Source organism: Camarhynchus parvulus, chromosome 2 (genome assembly GCF_901933205.1).
Source record: "Camarhynchus parvulus chromosome 2, STF_HiC, whole genome shotgun sequence".
Classification (NCBI taxonomy): Eukaryota; Metazoa; Chordata; class Aves; order Passeriformes; family Thraupidae; genus Camarhynchus; species Camarhynchus parvulus.
In genome coordinates, this window is record NC_044572.1 from 47,697,317 (window position 1) to 47,720,809 (window position 23,493).

At 38.8% G+C, this 23,493-nt stretch overlaps 1 protein-coding gene across 4 annotated transcripts in view; it reads right to left on the minus strand.

The window, feature by feature from the left end:
- The window catches only part of ELMO1 (engulfment and cell motility 1), a 302,044-nt gene that overhangs the window by 171,517 nt on the left and 107,034 nt on the right, over positions 1–23,493 (minus strand). For all 4 annotated transcript variants that reach the window (XM_030965282.1, XM_030965290.1, XM_030965299.1 and 1 more), the window contains 5 exons: positions 19,526–19,677; positions 18,584–18,662; positions 14,837–14,887; positions 13,299–13,421; positions 11,846–11,977 (listed from right to left, as the gene is read on the minus strand). In XM_030965282.1, the coding sequence (XP_030821142.1) occupies positions 11,846–11,977; positions 13,299–13,421; positions 14,837–14,887; positions 18,584–18,662; positions 19,526–19,677 (537 nt within the window). The remainder of the gene's footprint in view (positions 1–11,845; positions 11,978–13,298; positions 13,422–14,836; positions 14,888–18,583; positions 18,663–19,525; positions 19,678–23,493) is intronic.

Consider the following 23,493-nt stretch of genomic DNA (forward strand, 5'->3'; position numbering starts at 1 on the left):
TTGTTAGTGGATTTCCTTCAAGAGAAGCATGCTTTTTCAAATCACAAAAATTTTAATACTCTTATTTTAAAAGTTTGCAATTGAATATACTAGAAAAGGTATTAATACTAAAATATCAACCTTTTGTTCCCCCTTCTTGAAAAAAATATCTTCATTAAGCAACTGATTTAAAGGATAATTCCTTCAACTAATACTTATAATAAGCACAAAATCGTGAAATAAATAATTTAAAAAATCAAACCACAAAAGAAACTATTTATACAGACCCACACAGACACACAATCATAGACATTTCATTCTGGTTAGTTTTAACTTCATTGTTGAAGTGATACGGAAAGGTCAAAGAAGCTCAGTGGCCCATCAAGATTTTTTCCCCTTTCTTTTAAAACTGTTCTCATCTGGAATGACTAAACCTAAGAGGAATTCAGCTGCACATGGTAAAAGGCTGGTTTCTTAATTTTACCAATGTTCAAGTTGCTAGATGCCATAGCTCCGGACAAGTAGTCCTGGGAAATCACATGCAGCTGCATGGTAAACAACAACAGCAGCTTTAACATATGGATTTTGTGGTCTCTCTTACTGGTCAGTATAAAGATGCATCTGACCAAGGGACCTCATCCTGTGCATATCAGCTCAGATGAACAGCACCAAGCTTATACAAAATTAGTAATTCTCTACTGCACAGATGTCATCAGGTCTGCCTTTCCTGGTTACAACGTAACCCATTTTCCTTAATAAGAAAAAAGCTCCTCAAGTTTTCTCCAAGCCATTTAAAACCTCATGCATCCAAACAGCAGTAATTCTCTTGCATTCTTCTGTTTGCCCCCAGGATCTGCAGACAGCAGTCTGACAATGAAAAAAAAATTACACTGTCTTTGGGATTTACAAATAATTCTCAGGGGTTTTTGGCAACCAAGCTGCTCCCCTGCTTGTGCCTAGCAGGCATCCACCCACGCATCCTAGCACTGCTCACAGTAGTCCAGGGGCTCAACAAAGAGATTTGTGGTTCAAACACTAACTCTGGGGCCTACCCTGCTCCTGTACCAGAGAAGATGTCTCCCACCACCACACATTGACTTGAACATCTCATCAAATCTAGGTGTCCATGTGAAGAATGCAACTTTGCTGAGTTGCAAACCTCAGCAGGGAATGCTCCATTCTAGTTGCAGGAATCCTCTTTTCAGCACAGCCCTGCATTTCCACAGTCTAGCACCAAACACATGCCATGGCATGGAACCATGGAATGCTTTGTTTATGGCAAACAGTAACTTAGAACTATGAAAGTCTGCTTATGGGAAAGATCCCAATGGGTCACACACCGATGAGTTCCTAACAGCACCAAGCATGAGAGTCAGCTTGAGGGATTTCTGGATTTCTGCCTCTCAGGTTTGAAAAGAGATTGATGCTTTGCTACCAATGTTCACATTTGCAGAGTATAATCTGAGTTGGCATAAAATGTAAGTTTTTCTGATTAGATCTATAACTACATTTACAAAATCCTGTCTTTTACTGATTTGTAGAAACTTCTGGCAGATTAAAACAAACAAACAAACAAGCAAAAATCCCCAGACAAACAACAAAATAAAACAAAACCAAAAAACCCTACCAAAACTAAAAATCCCAGACTGAAAGAAAGTGTCCCTGCCACAGAACTTACACAAGGCTGAAAAACACTCAGAAAATGGGAACAAACTGTTATTTTGGGGAGGACAAAATACCTCACCAGTAAGTGCCAGAAAGGAAAACATTTACAGTGCACTGTATAACAAACCATAGCATGCAAGCCAAATTAACCCACAGAGGTACCATTTAGCCTAAACATCAAACATCTGCTGGCATTCAACTGAGAAATGGGAATTTACATCCAGAACAGTTATTTCTACCATTTCTAAGGCTGAAAAGATTGTGTCCATGAAAACGAGCTGTTGAAAAACTTTGGTGAGCAACTGACATCTGGTGTGATCTGGTGCCCTCTGCTGTCAAATATTACACTTCAGCTTTCTTTAAAACTGAGATTCTAATGTACCCCAAATAATATCAAGCCATATACAGCAGGGAAACCAAGTATTTCTATCTGTAGGTGAATTGCAAAGAAAAACAATCCTGACAGACATACAGTGTTACCGTAAAGAGAAGATCTAAGTACTCTGTTAGAAAACCTTCTGTGGGATTTCCACATTGAGCTTCATACTGTAAAACAATCTAAAAGATTCATCTAATAAATTAAAACATTGCTATGTTTTTTTAACAAGCAAAGTGAAGACTTCAGCTAGTGAAATGGAGCCTTTGTGGGTTTGGTTTTTGTTTTCTTTGTAAGTTTACTTTTAAAAAATAATCTAAAGAAGTCCATTTTCAGACTGAATTATCTCCATATAGATTCAGAAAAATTAACTGTAGAATGAACAACTGGCTTGCAGATTGCAGATCCTCCAAATGTCAGTATAGACTAATAAAATCATTAGTTACATCTTTAGTATCATCATCAGTTCATCTATATATCCTTACTCTTCCATTCTTTTTTTCTTTTCTTGTACTTCATGTATTTTGTTCACCTTTCTCACACAGCCTTCAGCACCTTTCTTGTGGTTGCTCTGCCTGAGATCTATCAAGCAGCAATGTTCATAAAAACATCAGGAAAGCAAGATGTCAAAAGCAAAGTGAAACTTGAGAAAAAATATCTAAATTACTGGCAAATCTGGTTGTGCCACCTGCAGTTCAACTTGTCAATCAGTTTCCATTTTTAAACTTTAATTTCAGATACTTTAAAGTTATTTTAAGTGTCAGAACAGAATACCTAACATTTTCTTTCCGTGCAAAAGCCTTAGCAAGTTTTAGCAATTATTTGACCATTTTAAGGAATGTTTTATTAAGCACTGCATTGCTCTAACTAAATCAATTTTTATGTAATTGTTTGTCAAATCCAAGCCCACTCATTCTATGCAAGGAAAACTTCTAAGACTTGCTCTTGAAATTCCTTATGAACAGGGGCTGCATTTGGCTGCATTATAAATGCTTAGGATTAACTGAATTTAACAAATCTCTTTGGAACATACTTTTTCCGAAGATGCTGCCTCTTCTGAGCATTCCCTGGCCTCAGCTTCCAGGCTTAGAGAAAAAAGCAAACCAGGAGTGGTGTGGAAAGAGAGGGTAAGTAGAAGGGCACAGAGAATAGTCAGAGGTGAGTGTCAAAGTCAGGAATTTGTGAGTGAAAAGGCTTAGAAGAAGTGCAGAAGTGCTAGAGCAGAAAGCAAGATGGTGCACACAATGTTAACAAAATTCACAAGCATTTCAAACATTCACATCAGCTTAGATGTTTTCACTGTTTTAAAGTCAATATTACTTGAGGTCCTGGGCTGTTATTCCCAGTGATTACATCAGGTTCTTGTGATACTCCTGTACACAGCAAGAGGATTACACAGGTAAAAGTTACTCTGTGAAAATAGAAATTACAGAACTCATTCTCAAGACGTGTTTTGTCTCAAATACTTGCATATAAGGGTTTATGAATGTAAATACAGTCATATGAAACTTCAACTCTGTCTCTTTGCTTAGAAGATTATCAAATACTGACACTGACAGTCGCTATTACAACTACATTCTTTCTTAACACCAAGAAATAAATATGCATGATTAGTCTTCATCTTCCAAAACTTACCTGGAAGAATAAATCAGTAATGGCTTATTTATAAGATAGCTACTGAAAGATTTTAGTTTCAAAACAAAACGACAGGAGAATGAAGCTCGCAAAGAGTGGAGAAGAGCAACCTCTGGTGGCCGTAAAGGTAAAAACAAGAGGAGAAATCCAATGTACAGCTGGATCTTATCCCACTGGTCCAACAAAAAGGGAATTTCAGTAGCAAAGGACAGAACGTGTTGGTTTTTTTTTAACTTGGACATACCATCTGCAAATTTAACTCTTGATAAATAAAAGTATACTCAAATCTTATGAAAGCTATGTATTACAATGAAAGGAAAGGAGAAGAAGAATCACCTTTCTGGCAGTGCTGTAAGACATGGATTTTGCTGTGTTGAAAGGTGTTTAATTATTAGCTGCCACTACTAAATGACAAAGGGTTTTACTTTAGAAGAAGCTATATTTACATAAAGAAATATGGCAACTGACCTGAAGGTCTGGCAAAACAAAAGCTCAGAAAAACAAAATCTGTTCAGAGTTGGGTTTTTTTTCCACAGCAACAAGTGATTTCACAAGTTTTGAAATAGTAGATAGAGAAAAAGAGGGTTGTAGGAGTATGAAGAGTGGAGGTGGATGGAAAACTACTAATAGCTTTCAGTAGTACAGACAATCTGTCATCTATGCTGTTCTGCTGTTAAGCCAGTGATTAAATCTTATCAATCTAAAATTTAAAAAGGATCAGGTCTAAATTTTAAAAGGATCAGATCTAGTTTGACACATATGCAGCATTGTTCTAAAAATGTTCCTCTGCCACTGCCAAAGCCAGCAGGAAAATCTAAATGTAAGGATTCAGTACTTTTATTACAGTTGAAGAGCTTTCCCAAATGATTAAAAACCTACAATCACCACAGAGTATCATCTACCAAAGGAAATAACAGGGAGATGAGAACAAAATAACTGCAGACGACAGCTCACAATCTTTGTGATGAGTTTTTCAGCATTTTAGACCAGTTACAGATTTCAGTCTCAAATCACAAAATTTCAGCTTCCTGTTCAAGGCTTTCACAGTCCTACAACTTGTAACATTGCAAGACTTCAAATATTCAGGCCTTCTTTTTTTTAGGAAGAAAAAGGATGACCATCCTCAGGTCTTCAACAAGAATAGCTAAGTAAATGCATCACATGGTGTTTGCTTCTGTCCATCTCCCTCTCACCCACTCTCCTAGGAAAGTTTTATTCCCCCTAGCCCGGCAAACTGGTACCATTAATCCACATGACCAGCTGGAACAAGGGGGCTTCAGAGATCCAGCTGTCATTAGCAACTCCATAGAATTTAAGGACTAGTCATACTCCTGCAGGGTTTGGCATCTCAACTCCATTCCAGTCTTGCCCTGTGTTTACTTTTTAGAGCCCAACTCAATCTACTGTTTAATTGACTTCCACTCATCCACACCATGTAAATTGCCTAGAATTGTGCACTGCCATTTCACTGCATGACTTCACTTTGACTCTTTATTTTCTGCCTGTCAATAATAAAGGGTGAATGACCATCACACAACAACCTAATTCTTTATCTACTCACTTTCTATCACTTCAAATATGATTTTTTTTGAATATGCACACATCATCACCAGTAAACCTGTGACTCAAATCTTCAGTCAAATAATTTACCATGAATGGTAGGCTTCAGTATATCAACAGTTGAAGTTAAATTGTTCAAAACTAGGTTGTAGCTTTTTCATAGTCTAGAATGACAAGCAAAAGGTAACACTCTATATTTAGGAAAAAAATTATCAAACTGTGGTTGAACTATTTGAGTCAGAATCCCACACCTTATGGCAACAACAACAACAAAAAAGGCATTTTGCCTATAGATCATTTAAGAGGTGGGGCTCATTACGCTGACTATTATTACAATGGCCAACACTTCCTGTTTCTAGGTCCCGTTCCCAGTTTTTAAGGTCTTGGACAGCATTTATTAGGCAAGTGAAATTTTCACACTGATACAAAGATTAATATTTGGTCCATGTGCCTAAACCTAGTCCATCCATTTCTGAAAATAGAACACAGGAGAAATGTAATTTGTGTCTGTCTTTAGGAAGTCCTGACAACTTTCAGTGCAAAAGTTGGAAATGGCTGAGAAGGCTTCATACTGATGGAGGAACAAACAGGGTGACAGGACAAGGTGGAGAGAGGGATACTAGAGAAAATCCAGAGGAGAGCCACCTCACAAGGAGGGAATGAGGATGCAAAAAAAGGAAATTCAGGGAGAACGAACGAACGAACGAACGAATGAATGAGTGATCAGACAAGCTGGAAGGAGATAGATCCAGCTGGATATCAAAATGGAACAAAGAGTCCAAGGGGAGTGGGAACTCAAAACCAAAGACTAGGGAAAGAAATTGAGAGAGAAAGGCCAGAGAAGCTAAGAGGTTGGAAAGAAAAGCATGATAGCACAGCACAGGGAACCTCCAAACTACCAAAACTCAGTGAATAAACCCAGAAACAGCCTAAAGAGAGAGTTAGCAAAATATAGAAAGGAGGTGTGGTGTGTCAGCCTTGGCCAGCAGCCATGCACACACCCAACTGCTCGCCTACTCCCTTCTTCAACAGAGCAAGGGTGGGAAAAGGATGGAAAAGCTCACTGGCCAAGATAAGGATGGAGACTTTTCCATCCTGGGCAAAACAGACTTGACTTCTGTAAAGTCAATTCAATTTTACTACCAATTAAAACAGATTTGAAAAGTGAAAACAAACACTAAAACAACACCTTTCCCCCATGTTTTCCCAAAGCTTACACTTAATCCTTCACTCTCAAACCCTGGGGCACGGCATAGAGGGGCAGGGACGCAGAGAATGCTGTGAAAATGAGAGAGGGGGAAAAGAAGCTCCCAAGTGAGCACAAGGAAATTACACACACCAGAGCTCTATTAGGTAGGTTGAAGAGGACAGTAATTAAAGGATGGAGTCATTTGAGTTTGTGCCTCTTGCAGGTAATGATTGCAAGGTATTAATTACATTATTCCAAATTATTTTCCCAATAACCTCCTTTCATCAGAGTCAAGGGACTCCATCTGGGGAATATATCAGGATGTCAAGGAGGTTACTGTGGACAGTCAGCTAATGAGCTATTCTGAGACAAGGAGAAGCACCACAGAAAAACCTATGAGAAAACTCTTAGTTCTTATTGTCAAAGTGCTACTTGGTACTGCGCTGTACAACAAGGCATTTTTGAAAAAGATAAAGATAAAAGACCTAAGATAAAGTAGATTAAAGATAAGTAGCTTAATATAAAACTAAGTAGCTGCTCATCTGAGACATGAAGAAGAGAAAAAAATACAAGTCTGAAAGAAATCTTCGAAGCTCCTCAGGCCTATATTTTGCCTAAGGCATCCTTTAGCTAACTCTTAACTTTGAAGCTTCTTTCCAAAACTTTTTGGACAAATCCTCCAAATTATCAGTGCTGGTGCTGCTTCTCCTCATATTAGAAAGTTTTTGCAATGTCTAACAAATCAACTATGCAGCCATTTAAGTCATCCATCTAATTATTCATGTCTTACTTCAGATTGCTCTAAGCAACCTTGGTTGTTGATGTGTATTTTTCCTTTCACATAGTGCTCATGTGCTTTGTTTCCTGCACCCACCACTGTGAAATCTATAAACATTTTCATAATGAATTGATCTCCATCTTTAAAGTTGTGGCAAATTTTGTCCCAAGCATTCCAATTAAAAATCTCTCCTATAAAAGAATTGCCATCACTGCCTTTTACCTTACACATGGCCTCCTCCGTCTCAGCATTGGCACACACACTTGAGATTTCCACAGCATTTAGGCTGATTGGCTAAAAAGGCAATCTTTTAAAGTCAACTGTTGTAAGACATCTCCCTCATCACGGCAGGAGCCTCACCCTCTGCACACAACCTGCATTCAGGTACTCCACAAGTCACTGCAGAGTTTACTGAAATAATCTAATGTTGTATACGATGTCTAAGAAATGCAAAAAATGGCCTCAACAGTTCATATGTTCTGAAAATATCTTTCCAGATAAATCCTAGCTAAACATTCAATGTTTTTTGTGGCTACATTACCTTGTTTTGTGGCTACATTACACAGTCTCTCTTATCTTTTCCCACAGACAAGATACTTGCCTGCAGATGAAAGTCTTGCCAGGGGTCCTAAATGAACATCATTGCTCTTGATATGACTGCGTAAAAAGACATTATTTCTGTTTCTGTAAACCAAAAGGTCATCTAATTTGTGAATGACATGGTGATTCTTCCATCACTGCTTCACATATTTGTTTCATCAGATTTCTTCAGTGTATATTAACTTTCTTAGGCCACCACCACAAATATCCTGAAAGTCAAGCCCATGCCTGACTTCTAAAGAACATCCAACCATTCTCAATTTCCCTTTAAATTGTCACCTTCTATCAGACAGTTCTTTACTGATTTCATAGCCTTCATTAATCCACATTTAATTTTGCTACAGTAGCAAATTCCAGTATAGCACAGCAACATTATGAAATCACTCACTTTCCATGTTGGCTTTTTTCATTTATACAAACCATTTCTATTTAATTGAAGAAAATCAAAACAAACAAAAAAACCCAACAAAAATCCTCAGAAGTTCTACACACTGAAAACTTGAGAAAAAACATTCTAGGATGAGATTATTTGAGTTGTTTTTTCCAATATGTGAAGTTTCTTATCATTTGTTCAGAGCTGCCTATAAACAAGCACATTCATTATAACATCTCAATGACAGTAGTGCTGTTTAAAGAATTATGATTAAAATACACAGGACTATAATGTTTCTTGTAACTTTTTTCCACCTCAATTATAGGAATTAAGCTTACTCAAATACAAGGGGGAGTATTGAGGCTATTTAATGTGCAATTGACTCAGAAAATAATAAGTAATTCAATAGGGTGGAGTGTGTCCCAGATCTCCTAATTGGATCATTTTTGTTGCATTCATCATCATTTCAATAAATCTCACAACTGTCTCATCTGAAAATCTCTTTACTTGGTCATCACAACCATCTGGTGAGGTCCTGTGGCTGCTTTAGCTGAATGTAGGTTTCTAACTATGCAGTTTTACAAATTACATTGTAAGCTTCTGAAACCATGTCTCGACTTTGTCTCTTTCTCACATTATGTTTGTAGTGGGACAAGACTTTTTGATGTGGTTGAGAAAAATAAACAGAATTCTTGCACTTCCCATACAGAAGGAGAACAAGCAGTCCAGGAACAATTTAATGCCAGACATGGTTTTGCTCTCTGCCTTGAAATGAATATTTAATCAGCTCAAGAAATTGGCTTCCTGACCATCAGCACCAGTGGAATGATGACAGCATTCCAAGTCAGACTCTTGTTTGGCAGGTTTCTTGTGCCTCACAGCTGAGGCAGAGGGGAGACAAACCTCACACTGCTGCGATCATGATCAGTTTGGTAATGTAACTCTCTACCTGAAGCTGATGAAAGCACTGAAGACATTTTATCGAAAAGAAGCAGATGGGGGGAAGGCAGCTGGGAGTCAGAACACTGCCCATGTATGAGGCTGAGGATGAGCAGCCAGGTTTCACAAGGGCTCCTGCTCCCTTTCCCAGCCCTGTGGGGAAGGTAATACTCCTCTTCAGCTGTTAAAAAAAGTTGTACCTGCAGTGTCACCTGGACTCTTAGCTCAAAGTAAAGCTTCTGCGCAAAAGTAGAATAACTCTCCTCACAGTTAACTGTTGTTGACATTTTTATCATTTGTACTTTGCCTCATCATACTGCTAATAGAATAACCTGTCTCCCATTAGGGCTCTTGCTATGGTGCTTCTTTCACAGCTTACTTTCACATACTGCTTCTTATCTCCCACTATAATTTCCTACATTTTCTTCACTGCTTTAATCCCAGTTCCCATTCCCTCCTAAACTTTGCTCCCCATCTCCTTTTGAATGGCTATCATAATCAAATTGTAAACAGTGCTGCAGTTACCCTTGACAACTGCCAGAGTGTTTTCAGTAGGCTTCCCAATGAACAGCTCCAATGGGAGTAATGAAGCTGAGGGATGAGTCAACAACAAAAAACCCTCACACTGAGCTTCAAAGGCTCCTTCAAAGCACTAGTTTTGCTATCATGCTTGCAACCCCAAAATGCCAAGTTCCTCCGTTCCCGCCTATTTACTTGATTACTCCGTACAGATACAACAGCACTGATCCAGTGGTAATTTTTTCCTCATTCATCAGTAATGAAAACAGCTATCAGAACACAGAAAAGCTCTACCCAGTTCCTTTGTGGTTTTGGGAGAATTGAGCCCTATGCCACAGAGCTGGGCAGAGCACTCAAACTGCACAGCAAGCTCCAGTTTGCACCAAGAGTGCTGAAAACCTCTGTGTCTCTAAGTGTGGCTATTGTATAATATTCAGTGTATATCTGCTAGGCCAACAGGACAGTAATGGATCACAGGAGATATGAAGCATACCATTTTACCTAAGGAGAAAGAAAACAACCTAGTGTAAGCAATAAATCAAGATATTAATTCACAATATGTGTGCATGCTCTGTTTCCAGAGGGGGGAAAATGCACGTTATTACTTACTATAAACGTGTGCAACAGTTTAGCCAGATCATGCTCTGCTCCCCAACAGGGTTTAAGGCAAGCCCAGAACTCCACCTGATTAAGTCAGTGTACAAGAGATTCTGCATTCCCTACTCACAACTGAAGGACTAAGCAAACAAAACACAGGGTCCTATAAGTGAGTCCACAGAGTCATACCTCAGATTTATTGTGCTCATAAGTCCATATTATTGCTAACAAACTACAGTGACTTTGCAGGGCTGTCAGAGATTCATTAGGCAATGCCTGTTCATCCAGGATATCATTAAAAGCTAGATTCTAATGGTAACATGTCATGCAAAACTACATGCTTAAACTTCAGGTAGTTATTTCTTCCAGCTAGAATCACGGAATTGTTTAGGTTGGAAAAGACTACTGAGATAATTGATTCCAGCTGTGCTATGATCACCACTAATCTATGTCCCTAAGAGCCACATCCACACATCTTTTAAACACCTCCAGGGCCCATGACTCAACCACTTCCTTGGGCAGCCTGCTCCAATGCTTGACAACCCTTTCCATGCAGAAATTTTATGGAATACCCAATCTAAAACTATCTTGTCCTGTAACTTGTTACTTAGGAGAAGAGACTGACCCCCTCCGGGCTACTACACTCCTTCCATGGAGCTGTAGGGAGCAATGAGGTCTCTCTTGAGCCTGCTTTTCTCCAGGCTAAACACCCCCAGCTACCTCAGCTGCTCCTCACCAGCCTTGTGCTCCAGATCCTTCACCTGCTTTGTTACCCTTCTCTGGACAAATTCCAGCACCTCAGTCTCTTTCTTACTGAACACGGCACTCAAGGTGTGGCCTCACCAGTGCTGAGTACAAGTCAATCACTGCCCTCGTCCTGCTGGCCACACTATTGCTGATATAGGCCAGGATGCCATTGGCCTTCTCAGCCATCTGGGCACATACTGGCTCACGTTCAGCCAGCTGGTCACCAACAACCCCAGGTTCTTTTCCTCTGAGCAGCTTTCCAGACACACTTCCGCAGGTAAGGATCATTGCATGGGGGCGCAGGACCCAGCACTTTTACTTAACCTCATACAGCTGGCCTCAATTATCCTCCACACACTTCAGGGATCTCCTAGAATGTTTCCTCTCTCCTGTATCATGTTTCCAGCAGAGAGCTGGTAAGTCCAAAGTACCCCATGAGAACAAGGGTTAGAGATCTTGACACCTGTCTCAGATGCTTGTGGAATATTTTGCCTGCTCCTTTATCCTGGTTGGATGGCCTTTAACAGATTCCTACCATGAAATCTGCCTCACCGACCTTCTTCCTGGTCCTTACCCATAAAGACTCAATTCTATTGTCACCATTAACAAGCTCAGGGCAGTCAAAGCACTCCCTAACATACATGGCTACTCCACTACCTCTACTTCCTTGCTTATCCCATGTAAGGAATTTATAGCCTCCATTCCAGTACGCTGGCTTCTGCTAAAGCTGACACTTGGAGTTAGCAGGGTTTCTGGGGAAGGGGAGGAAAGTTATTCTCTTTTAGGAAATAGACAGAAGAGCAAAGTAAGAGAAGAGACTAATGAATAGATGTACTATAATGGATGCATGCACCCACTTTCAGTGGACTATCACACAAAAATACTCACAATAAATCCAAGTTTTTTATAGTCTCGAGTGTACATAGATTTGCGTTTCTCCATGCTCCCACTGCTGTTGTTAGGTTCAGATTCGGCATCAAATGCAATTCTTCTGAGTTCAAATATGATATCCCGCTGAGCCTACGTCAAAACAAGGTTAAAAATTGATTAAAATAACTCATCTCTCACTTAATTAAACAATACCACAAAAGGTGTTTCAAAACACGGTATTCCTGCCCACTGCCCAAAGTTTTTTTGTCTAAATTCCCTACTTCATACTTGGGGAGACAGTCAGCAAGAATGACCTTGTGGTTCCCACTTTCAAAAGTCCTCATATTTATGAGATTCACACATGGGTACTTAAGTGTTGACTTCCAGAAGCAGGAACCATGTTAGCAAGGCCTCTGACAACACAATTTTAACCACAGAAGCCAAGAGATCACACACATTTCAAATTAAGCTGGTACGTAAGCACCTTGCTGGATGAACACAAAATGACTCAGCACTCTGCATTCATTTTGGTAACTATCCATTTTTGCTACTGCAGAAATAGGCAGGAGAGGAATTACTGCAGCTGGAAATGTCTCAAGACAGTGATAACCACCCTGCCAGCAATATTAACAACACTGTGTTAGGCACTCTCCATGAAGATATGTACTAATTTACTGCATGTACACTCCCAAGAGTCAAACTTCCATCTCAAACTTAGGAAGCACAAAATCCTACAGCATGATGTTACTTATGTTTACAACTATCTCACTCTCCCAGCTTCTCTTCTCCAAACTATTAGCAAGTCTTAAGATAACTTCAGCTTAAAAAAGAAATCAGGTTCCTCCTTGTACAGGGCCTAAATGGCCACAAAAATTAAAGAAACAAAACACATCACCCCTATGGCTCATTGACCCTATATTTAAATTTCTTGAATATCTTAGGGGAGTGTCACTTTTTGCACAATGAACAATATCAAAGTCAATGTCTGCCCACAGTGAGCAATAAACAAATGAAGTACTTTATAGGTTCCCAGTAACAAAACCAGGGTTTATTGTTATACAATTTAACTTCAACTCTACCACGCCAGATAGTTTCCATGCAAACATTTAATTTATCTCTACAGAAGCACTTCTAGGAAGGACCAAACAGAGAAGGGCTTCAGAGAAGGGCACAAAGGAAACAAATGCTGGACAGCTGCTCAGAGTTTCTGCGCAGGAAGACAGAAAATTCAGTTCATGAAACTACACGATAAGGAGAACTGCCTGGCCATTTTGTACTTTTATCACAAGGAATGAAATACCTACTGCATCTTCTTACAACCAAAAAACATAACCCAACTTGACAGACAGAGAAAATGAATGACTTATGTAAATGTTCCTAGCAAGTGTTTTTTTCCTGCATTAAGAGCTTTAGGTACATCAGTGAGAAGTTGTTGTCTTCCTGGTAAGACCAGATCATGCCAGATGCTTACTTGGTCTTGTGGATCCATTTTTGTCATCATTCTGTCTTCCAGAAGATTAAAGGTAAGTACTTGCAGAACATATAGCTGGTGTGCCATTTCATTATTGATGGCCCTCTGTGCCCTGATAACATGCTGTAAAGAAAGAGAGACAGGCTTGGGTGAATCAGAAGATTGCAGCGTGTGCAGTTAGAGGTTTCCATTCCTAAGGATGTACTTGCTATGCAATAGTGTATCTATACTTCAGAAATGAAAAAAACCAAACTCAAACAGCCAAGAAAACCTCAAACACCAACCCACCTCACCCCTGAAAATCAAACCAGGACTAGCACTACTGATTCAGATACTGTTTAAATAACTTAAGGAGACAGGACTTTACACTACATAGAGTCTGTGCATATGCTGAGAAATAGCATTAAAAAAACTGTGCTGAGTAGTCACTTCAAAGAAAAAATAATTCCATCCCAATAGCTTTAGAGCTCTTTTTTTTATTTATTTTTTCCAAGAGATTATATTAAGAAAATATTTAAGAGAGTAGCTGTCTGAGCAGAAAAGTATTCAGGCTGCAAACACAGCCAGAGAATACAGTGAATAGAATAGCAGGGCTCAACAGGAAGTCAGCATCACACCACAATCCTGCCTCTACTAGACAACTCCAATATGTATGAGGAAGACTGCCTAGAAATACATTAGTATATGATGCCCTATACATGCATAATTATCCCATTCAAAAAGCAAACACAAAACTGATGGACAATTTAAAAATCCCTGGTGTGCCAAAAAGACCAAGTAGTTCCATATGGGAAACAGATCCAGGCCTTTAAACACAGCAAAGGACATAAGGAAAGAGTCACCAAGTGGGAGCTGGATACATCAACAGTTCCAGAGAATAAAAGAATCTGTCTGCCAAAAGGCATTGGAGCATTTTATGACAATAAATAAATAATTATCCCTATGATTGTTCCAAACTTTTAAAGAACTCAAACAGCGTAAAAATGGGCCTTCTGAAATAAATTCTGGGGGTTTTATATGCAGTGAAATTATGATAGCAAATGAGAAAGTGTGAGGGGTTGTTTGTTGTTTGGTTCGTTTTAAACTCACTACAGAGAAAGATTTTTCCCTCATTCCATTGAAGATGCAATCTACTCAAACATCAAAGGCAAAATCCTTGGTTTTCCATGATAGCAGATGCAGGACTTTGATATTATTTCATTAACTATTTCATTAGCTTTAATTCATGCTTCTTGTGTGCAAGTCATGATGAATTGTGTCAATCAAGACAGAATAATCAAAAGAACCAAAAAACATGGGGGTATTTAATATTGTATTTTCATGAAGAAACCACAATTTCTGACTGGGAAAATAACCCTTCCAAAAAGCAGTTTTGAACCCATTCAACCACCATTCAAACCTTATCTTCTATAAAACAAGGCTTCAAACCATGTCAAAATATAAAGGCAATTAAAATGTATTAAGACCTATGAACACCAAAAATGGAGTCACCTTTTCTCTCTCCTACTCAACAGTAACTTTGACAACCACATACTTACAGTTAAGATGATGGAACGAAGCTGCTTTTGTGCCAAAATGTTTGCCATTTCCTGATTTAGTAAAAAAAAAATAAAAAATTAAAAAATAGCCAGAAGCAGGTATTTTAATGTCATAGCTAGAAAAACACGCTGGCTTAAAAAGTCTTACATTTCTGCATTGTTACTTATAAATGAAAGGAAGCAGCATATCAGCATCAGGACTGTATGTGTTATTTGGGGTTCACAAACTCAAAATACCATGAGAAGAGAGACCAAGATAGTTAAAAGTACATCACAAGCTGAGGGCTTTGGTGATCCAAAATCCATGGTGAAAGACTTCAGAAGAGACCTCTGTGGGTTCAAGAGAGTATTTACACACTTGTTCAAGCACAACCTTCCCCCATAAATACCGAAGGAAGCATGGACTGGAATCCAGCCAGGACTTTAAAACAAGATGCCATATAAAATGATTATTTACTTTGATATTTCAGCTGTTTTAAAATCTAACTTTCATTCAATAAATCAGCCTACAACTCAGTACTGTTTCAACAACAAATTACAAATTACAAATTCATTACAACAAATGATCATTCTCCCCTGTCTTTTAGTAGCAATGTTGACATTGGTCCACTCTTGTTTTAAATTAACTTTCTAGACCTGTCTGAAATCACTGTTGAGGTGAATATGATTTTCCTTTAACGCTTAAGCAGCTGATCCCAGCTGTCCCTGCTGCAAACTGTCCTACAATGCATAGGAGGGAATATTTTACACTTACCAAGCATAAGAGTCTAATCTTAACCATACCTACAAGAGCATACCCTGTTTTTAAGTTCCATGAGCTTTTCCATCAGTATAGAAATGTATGTATGTGTGTTTGTGTGTATGTATGAGAGATATGCTTGCACATGCTGAACTTTGTGAGAGCTGAAGACTAATGTAGAATAAATACTAGTCACTTTTATGTATAAAAATATCCCCTAGAAGACATGAAAACTGAGACTGTAACATTAAACATATGAAGGATGGATGACTAAAACACACCTGCAGAAAAAGTGTAAATAAAGCAAGTGTTAGGCGAGAACTTGCTCAGAAAAAGAAAATCATTCTTATTGTGAGATGGGAGGCAGTCGGAGATGTCGAATTCTTTTATTTGTGCCAGGTAAAGGCTGCTGCAACAGAACATGGCAGTGATAAAGAAGGAACAAGGGACCACAGACAAGAGAAACTCAGCTTCAGGTTTTAACCCTTTTCTGGTTGTGCAGGTTTCAATTGCACATAACAGCGAAGGAGCAAAGGAATGGATGACACAGATGGTTCAATCTCTTCCAGAAATGCGCAACTGAGCTGTAGGGGGAGTGCCAGGCACATGATATACTTCAATGTTTCTTGGAACAGACTGGCTGGATTTTTGTCAAACTATGCACCCATTGCCAAAAGATTAACAGGTACAGAATATAAGATGGTATTTCTGCATTCACTGCAAAGAAAATAATAAAAAAGAAACTCTTCTAATTACTTTTAGAAGATTATCAAATTGTTACTTCTTTCTTATAGCTATCATTTAAAAAGCTGTTATCGAGATACTGGGTTTTTTGTCACTGGACTAAAATTGATTGAAGCAACAAGCATTCAAAAAACCAATTATTGCATCAAAATTAACTTTGTCTCCAAAAAGGCTATATTAGCAGCTAATAAGCTGCCTCTTCTAATATAAGTGCTGTCCTAGCTGATGAGAACAAGAATTATCTGACCAAATTTGCCATCTCATTTCCCATAGCAACGTCTCTGCAAAAAATGCAGACAAATGCCAAAGAAGTGTTTCAAATATTCACAGTATCATTTCAATGTTCAAACTCTCAGCTCTTTCCCAATAGACTTTTTTATTTTCTTTTTTTATTAATAACCTAGGTTTCTCTAGATGATTTGGTCCTTGACAGGGGCAGAAGAAGAAAAGCAACCAGGGAGTCCTCATTAAAAAGAAAAATCTTGGACTTCCTGGGTTTTGCATTACAGAAACAGAGAGACAGGGAAAAAAAAGTGAGGGGAAAGAATTCAGACAGGAGTGCCAACTTAAAACCCTTCCTTAATTGCGGAGCAGCCATCCACATCATGCCTGTAAGTTGGCAGCAGAGAGGGTGCCAAAGTTCCCAGAGTCATATGAGTTTTGGTGCAGCTTCTCACTTCTAACAATATTAAGTAGTGAGTGATGAACATTAACTTTTGAGTGCCCATCACCAGATAATTGCATGAGATTTCATCACCTCGGTTCATTGTCTTAGAAAGACAGAGTTCAGTAAGTGCCATCTGTTAATGCTATTTGGAAGGCAATGGACACCTACCTTCTCTATTGTATGGTTTACTAATTAACCACAAGACAGACATAAAGAGAAACCGAACACATTCTGACTGCACATTCTGGGTTATTAAAGGCTGAGGAAAAATTTCTGCAAGTGTCAGAGCTATTATCCTTCAAAGCCAAAGCAGATCATTATCTCCTGATGATCATAAACTCCATGACTAACAGTTTTGTGTCACAGCAGCAGGTACTACAGGTGAAGTCTGCCTGGCTCACTGCCAGCCTCACTTGGTGGTTGCACTGTTGGCAAGATACAATTTTGCTTGCTGGCAATACACTATGTTAATGTCATTCAAGTAACACATGCCCACTGATAATACTAAAATCTTATCTACATCTGACACTGTTCCTCCACTTCAAATATGACAAGGCATACTTCTCACAGAAACACAGCAGCAACTATTCACAAATGCAAAAAGCAAAATATTTTGGTTTCTTACAAGGATCTATCATAAATTTACGCCAAAACTGAAAGAAAGGTTTTTATTCTAATTTTTAGTTAGGTGCCTTCTTACCCGTATTGGAGGAAGAAGGAAAAAGAGGGGGTGAGGGGTGGAAGAACCTTTTTTTCTAATTAAACCATGGGTTTACTTTTCCCTGTTTGCAATGTTAAAAATATTTTTAAGAACAAGAAACAAAATGCAAAAATACCAACAAAACCCCACTGAAAAACCCTCATTAGGGCTTTGATGTTTGTTTAAACAGTCACCAGCATTTAAAAATGTAAATAAATCTAAGGAAAGCCCTTGTCAGAACTGATCAGCAACTCTCAGTGAACTTGTTCTGGACAGTAACAGTATGTCACCACAAGAATTATCATCACTGTTCCTGGTGACAGAAATGTTAAATAAATAAATGCCTAAATATGTTTTGACACAGGCTAGTAACTTTATAAACATGGATAAAACTTCACTATTTCATAACACTTCACATTCCATCCCCATTTAACATCAAGTAGCAATCTTGAAATATTTCCTGATATCTGGCACTAAAATAGCACACTATAAAAGTCATGAAATGCTTACATGGCAAGATATTTTTGTTTTCAAAAGAAACACACTTCTTAATAAAAAATCTGGGGGGAAAACATTCTACCAAAAAAACAGCCTGGGTTTACAAGCTGTGCTGGCAAAGATTTCAGTACAATAAATATTACAGTCAGCCACAGTCAATATGGTTCATATGAGGTCACAGGGAACTACAAAAGCATGGAAGAATGCTTAATCCCTCCTAATACTGGTGCAAGAGGGAGGTAGCTCCATGAAAATGAATTATATCCCAGCATGAAAAAACAGAACTCATTTCAGTTTGAATTAAGTGCAGGAAAAGTGTGATGGGACAACCGCAGGTATGAATATATGAAACACTTTTTCTCCTACAGATGCACAGGTATACAATCCCCATCAACTTACCTGCCTCTTGTCATCCGGTGCTTTAAGGAAGAGTGCATTTATTACCGCAATGGTGTACGTCTGGATTTCTTGGTCTGTCCTGTTTGGAACAATGTTGTACACAGGAGAGAAGAATACAAATGCACATGAGATGCAGAAATAGATCTACCTGCTGCATTTCTGCAGGTAGAAGTGGAGAAGCTGTTTGCACTTCATGTTAACCATGTATGTTAGGCGAGCAAGGTTGACCTGGCTTTCTTCATAATTGAGAGAGAGACGATGTCCCAAAGGGAGACTCCGAATTCAAAAATGGTGGAATGAACAACTCCTTGAACTGTCATTGACCCTCCTCTAATCATAGCAAGAGTCTCATAACCAGTTTCTGTCAGGTGCACAACAGCTGGAGATAGGAAGAGGAATCTTCCCTACAGGCTTCTGGAAATGAACCTGCTGGTATTAAAGCTTTTCAGGTGCATTGAAAATGTCCCAGGTGGGAGACAAGCATAACTATGCACAGTATGTTAACTCTATGCTGCAAGAGGACACTTCCATCCATTTAACACTTCACATTTAAGAAAAAGCCCTTCCCTTTTCAAATATACATTCAGCAAAAGTTGAACAATTTTTGTCTTACACACTTCCCAGAGTCTGGCAAGCAAAACAACCCCATCTGTATGCTAATTAAGCATTTCATTACCACAGGGTGCTCTTCTCGTCATTCCCCACTTCCAACCACATAGGTAGCTTATGGAAAAACAAACAAAACAAAATCAAAAAAGCCCTAAAACCTAATGACCAGGCAACTCCAGAAATATTGTTACCAGTTATGCAGTCACTTGTAGTGGAGGCAAGAATCATAAAGGAGGTTGCTGGTCTTTATACTACTGTTTTTTCTCCAAATGTTGTGCTATTTTCGAGGGGAAAAAATATCCACCATATCAAGCAGTAGTCAAAGCCACTCACCCCTGCAGATGTGGGATCAGCTGCCCAATTGTGATCTCCTGTGCTACCTTCTGGTACAGGTCATGGCTATTGAGCACCATCGATTCCAGGATTGCCAGCGACCGTTGCAAGATAGAGATGTCCGAGGCAAATTTGTTCACGTAGCTTGCTATCTGCAAACACAGTCATTCAGAGAATTTGCATCTTGTCATGAAAACAGGGAAAGGTAAGAAAGAAATGTGTTAGCATGGTTCAGAAAGGCATTAGATAAAAGGTAGTCTTGTCCACATGCCAGTTATCAGTGAATACCTGAAAATGATCAACCAGGCACAGTGCATACCATCAAAGAACACAGTGGCACAGGGTCTACAGCTGGCACAAGTCACCAAAGACTACTGTCAATATTCACATGACTGAAATGTATGCTTCATCATTACATTACAAACATGAAAAATCAGCATTAAAAAAATCAACAACTCTATTTTTTTATGTAGAAAACTTTGTAAAAAACAAGGAAACTAGTTCTCATTTTCTCCAGAAAAAAATTGTACAGGCTAAAAATATCTAGGCTTAAGGCAAATATTTCAAAAGAGAAGCTTATAATCTAGCTTTCTGGCAAAACAAAATCTAGAAAAACATGCCTTTTTCTTCTGCTTGGTGTTACCAATAATGCTGAAAGCTCTTTCCAGGTTACCAATTAAAACTCTGTTGATGATCAGGACAACTAGTTCCATAACTTGGTCTAGAGTCCAGCTTTTCATTAATAACCTTCCCTTTTACTGCAAGCTGCCACAAGCAAATGGCACATTAATTAAAACCAAGTTTGACCTCTGCTATTTTGCAGTGTGGCAATGACAAGCTGCACACTCATCTGCAGAGCCAACACAGCTGTGCAGTAAGATGTGGCAACACACGTTCTCAGCATGCTGCCCAGCCCATGTACCCAGCTTCCCGGGAAGAAACCTGCCTTCTGCTGATGCAGAAAGTGAGAACTGCAAGGGTTTTCCTCAAGTACTCCAACACCAGCACAGTCCAAATGAAAGGCACCCAAGAAAGTACAGACTCTACTGTGACCACGGTTACTTGCTCTCTACAGCCAAGTAACAGACTACAGTGGCCTTGTCTCAAGTCTGATATATTCCAGAAAATTTCACACATCTCTTCAGTATTCCTGATACAAGCCACTACTGTAATCATAACTACTGTTTCCAATTCTGGATGCTTGCTGAGACCTAAGAATTGTTTCCCTTTACGAGGAACAAAGGCCAGCCCTATGCTTGGAAAAGCTGTCCAGCTGCCTGTAAAACCCACATTAAAATGTTGACACATGGACAATGGTATTGTTCTGCACTTGTGACATATTAAGTAGTACTGAAGAAGCATAACACCCAACTTTGGCTGGAGACAAGAAAGAAAGAGGGACAGATTTTTCTTTTTCTAACCTATTACAGCATTTTTGCTTTTTGCTGTTTGCTCTGCTACTTGGTTTGCATTACCACAGCAGGAACATCCTACACCAAATGAAACTCAATTCAGAGAATATACATTTACTTTACTTTCTGTAAATAACCAAGCCATGAATGCATAGAAAACAGGAGCAGAGAGGAAACTCAATTAGCCTTTTTCTATTTTGGACTCTCAGTATCTTCTCCCAGCAAGTCCTGAGCCAAATAATATTTACAATAGTATACAAAGCACAGAGCAGCAATCTGTGTGTCCAAAGCACTGTGCTATCCAACCTCTGTTAGTGGTAATCCAGATGTATTTTGATGCATTGCAGCTAGAGCTGCCAGATCTCCACAGGGCCCACGACAGGGGCAGTGTATGCACACAGCAATTCTGCACTGGTCACACATTAAACCAAGTGCCCATGGATGCCTCAGTTTTCAGGCATCCAAGGATTGCTTGTGCAGGAGGAAAACTATGTGTCCAGACTGTGTTCGAAATTGCCAGATTTCTGTCACCTCTTTAGGAGCCCTGACATTTATGAATTATTCTTGGTGCAGCAGCTCCTTCGGGTGGCAGTTAATGCTTCACTGGGATATAACATTTTCATACCAGGGACCTGCAGAAATGTAACAGTATAGATAACTGGAACCTTCATCTAGGAAAGGCTGTCTTAGCCTCATTTATTCTCCTGACCTTGGACCATAACATCTTTTAATCATCAACACAAACACAAGGTATAAAGTTGTCTTGTGTGTTTAAAAAGACATAGCATGCTGAACATAGATGCAAAACATCTGCTGGGTAACTTGCATGTCAAGCTGTGTGTATTCATAACCACCTTGCTGAAGCATGAAGTCTGGCCAGAAATAATAGGCTTGTCTACCTTGAAAAATAAGTCATGCAAGTTCCAGGGAGAACAAAACTGCATTAAAAAGAAATTCTATTCCCACACTTGAAGTTCTGGATGTGGGGAAAAAAAAGAGGGCCTTCTTGAGAAGAGACAGGAATCAACAGAAGTTCAAATCTGTTATTGCTGTTTTCTCTTTATTAACCACCACACACAGAGAGGGCTTTCAACATCCAAAACTAATCCTGCATTCATTTATCAAAAATTCCAATTGGTAAATAATGCAAGCTCAGCAAAATACTACATTTTTTTCAGAAAGAAGCAACTTGATTGCTTTGCACTTCCATATGAAAACCTATCACTTGGGTGTGCCTCATTAAGGATAATATTATTTCTTCAGCAAAATACCTGTAACCTTAAAATCTGCATATATAGCCACATACAAAAGAAGAGTCTGGGTGCTTAACTTCCTTTCAATTTCAAGGGAAATTGGAAATCAGACCGTGAATTTAGACATTCATGCTCCTTTGAAATAGGAGCTAAATACGTAAACTGAGAGTAGATGAAAAACCTATAGCAAACTGAACTACACCATCTGAGTCCTCCTCCTGGTTCAGCATCACTTAAGGCAAAAGAGAGAATTCAAAAGTTAAACAAAAAGTTGTTATATACTACTACTACTACTTATTATTATTATTACTACTATCTAAAAGCTGCACCAAAAAAAAAACACATAGTGGAAAAAAAAGTGAAAGAAACAGATACGATTTTCATTATGCATGTTCATTAGTTATTTGCCTGCACTATCCTGTTGTCAGAAATGTACAGAAAAATCTGTCCAAGTTGTGGTCTCTGTTAAGATTTAGTGCATAGTAAATTTTTAAATGGTGCATATAATTTAAAAGTAAGGAACTAGAGCTGCACTTGACTACAGAAAAAACAACTGACAGTTTACATACAGAAATACTTCTATGGCTGCCACCCTGTTTTCTGCACAATATATTTTAGAAGGTAGAGTAAACAATTTGTCAACACTAAGGCTCTGCATCATACACTTATGAATCAACAATTATATAAGTAATTTTTAAAGATTGTTTTAAAATATCTTAAACAATACTACAAACTTCATTACTTCTCTTGTAGGAACTAAAGATGGATGTACCAAATTTGTGTCGTGCATTTTTGTCATGGTTTAGGAATGTTATTTGCCTGTTTAGTGCCCCCATTGAACACCCCAAACAATGTGTCACTCGCTCACTCCCCTGTATTTCCTGTGGCAGGCCTGAGGAGAATTGGAGGCACTGAAGGTAAACATCATGGGTTGAGATAAGAACAATTTACTGGAAACAGCAATGAAGCAAGAAAAAGAACAGTAACAGCAATACTACCAATAACAGAGGGCACGAGAGAGATGAACGCTTCACCCACAAATGCTTGCAACGTGGAAACCGGGAATACCTGAATCACTGCCATGCTATCCCAACCCAGAAGGAACCCCTTCCCCTGTCCCCAGAAAATGATTTGAGGTGGTATAGAATAACTTCTGGGTCCTAGCCATACCCACTCCTGGATAGTGCAAAATTTAACCCTGTCCTGGCCAGAACCAGGACAATTTTGATAACCTATCATCGTGACTTTTTCTAAGAACTTGGAATCCAAATCCTTCAGGCAGCTATGAAATCTGGAAATAAGC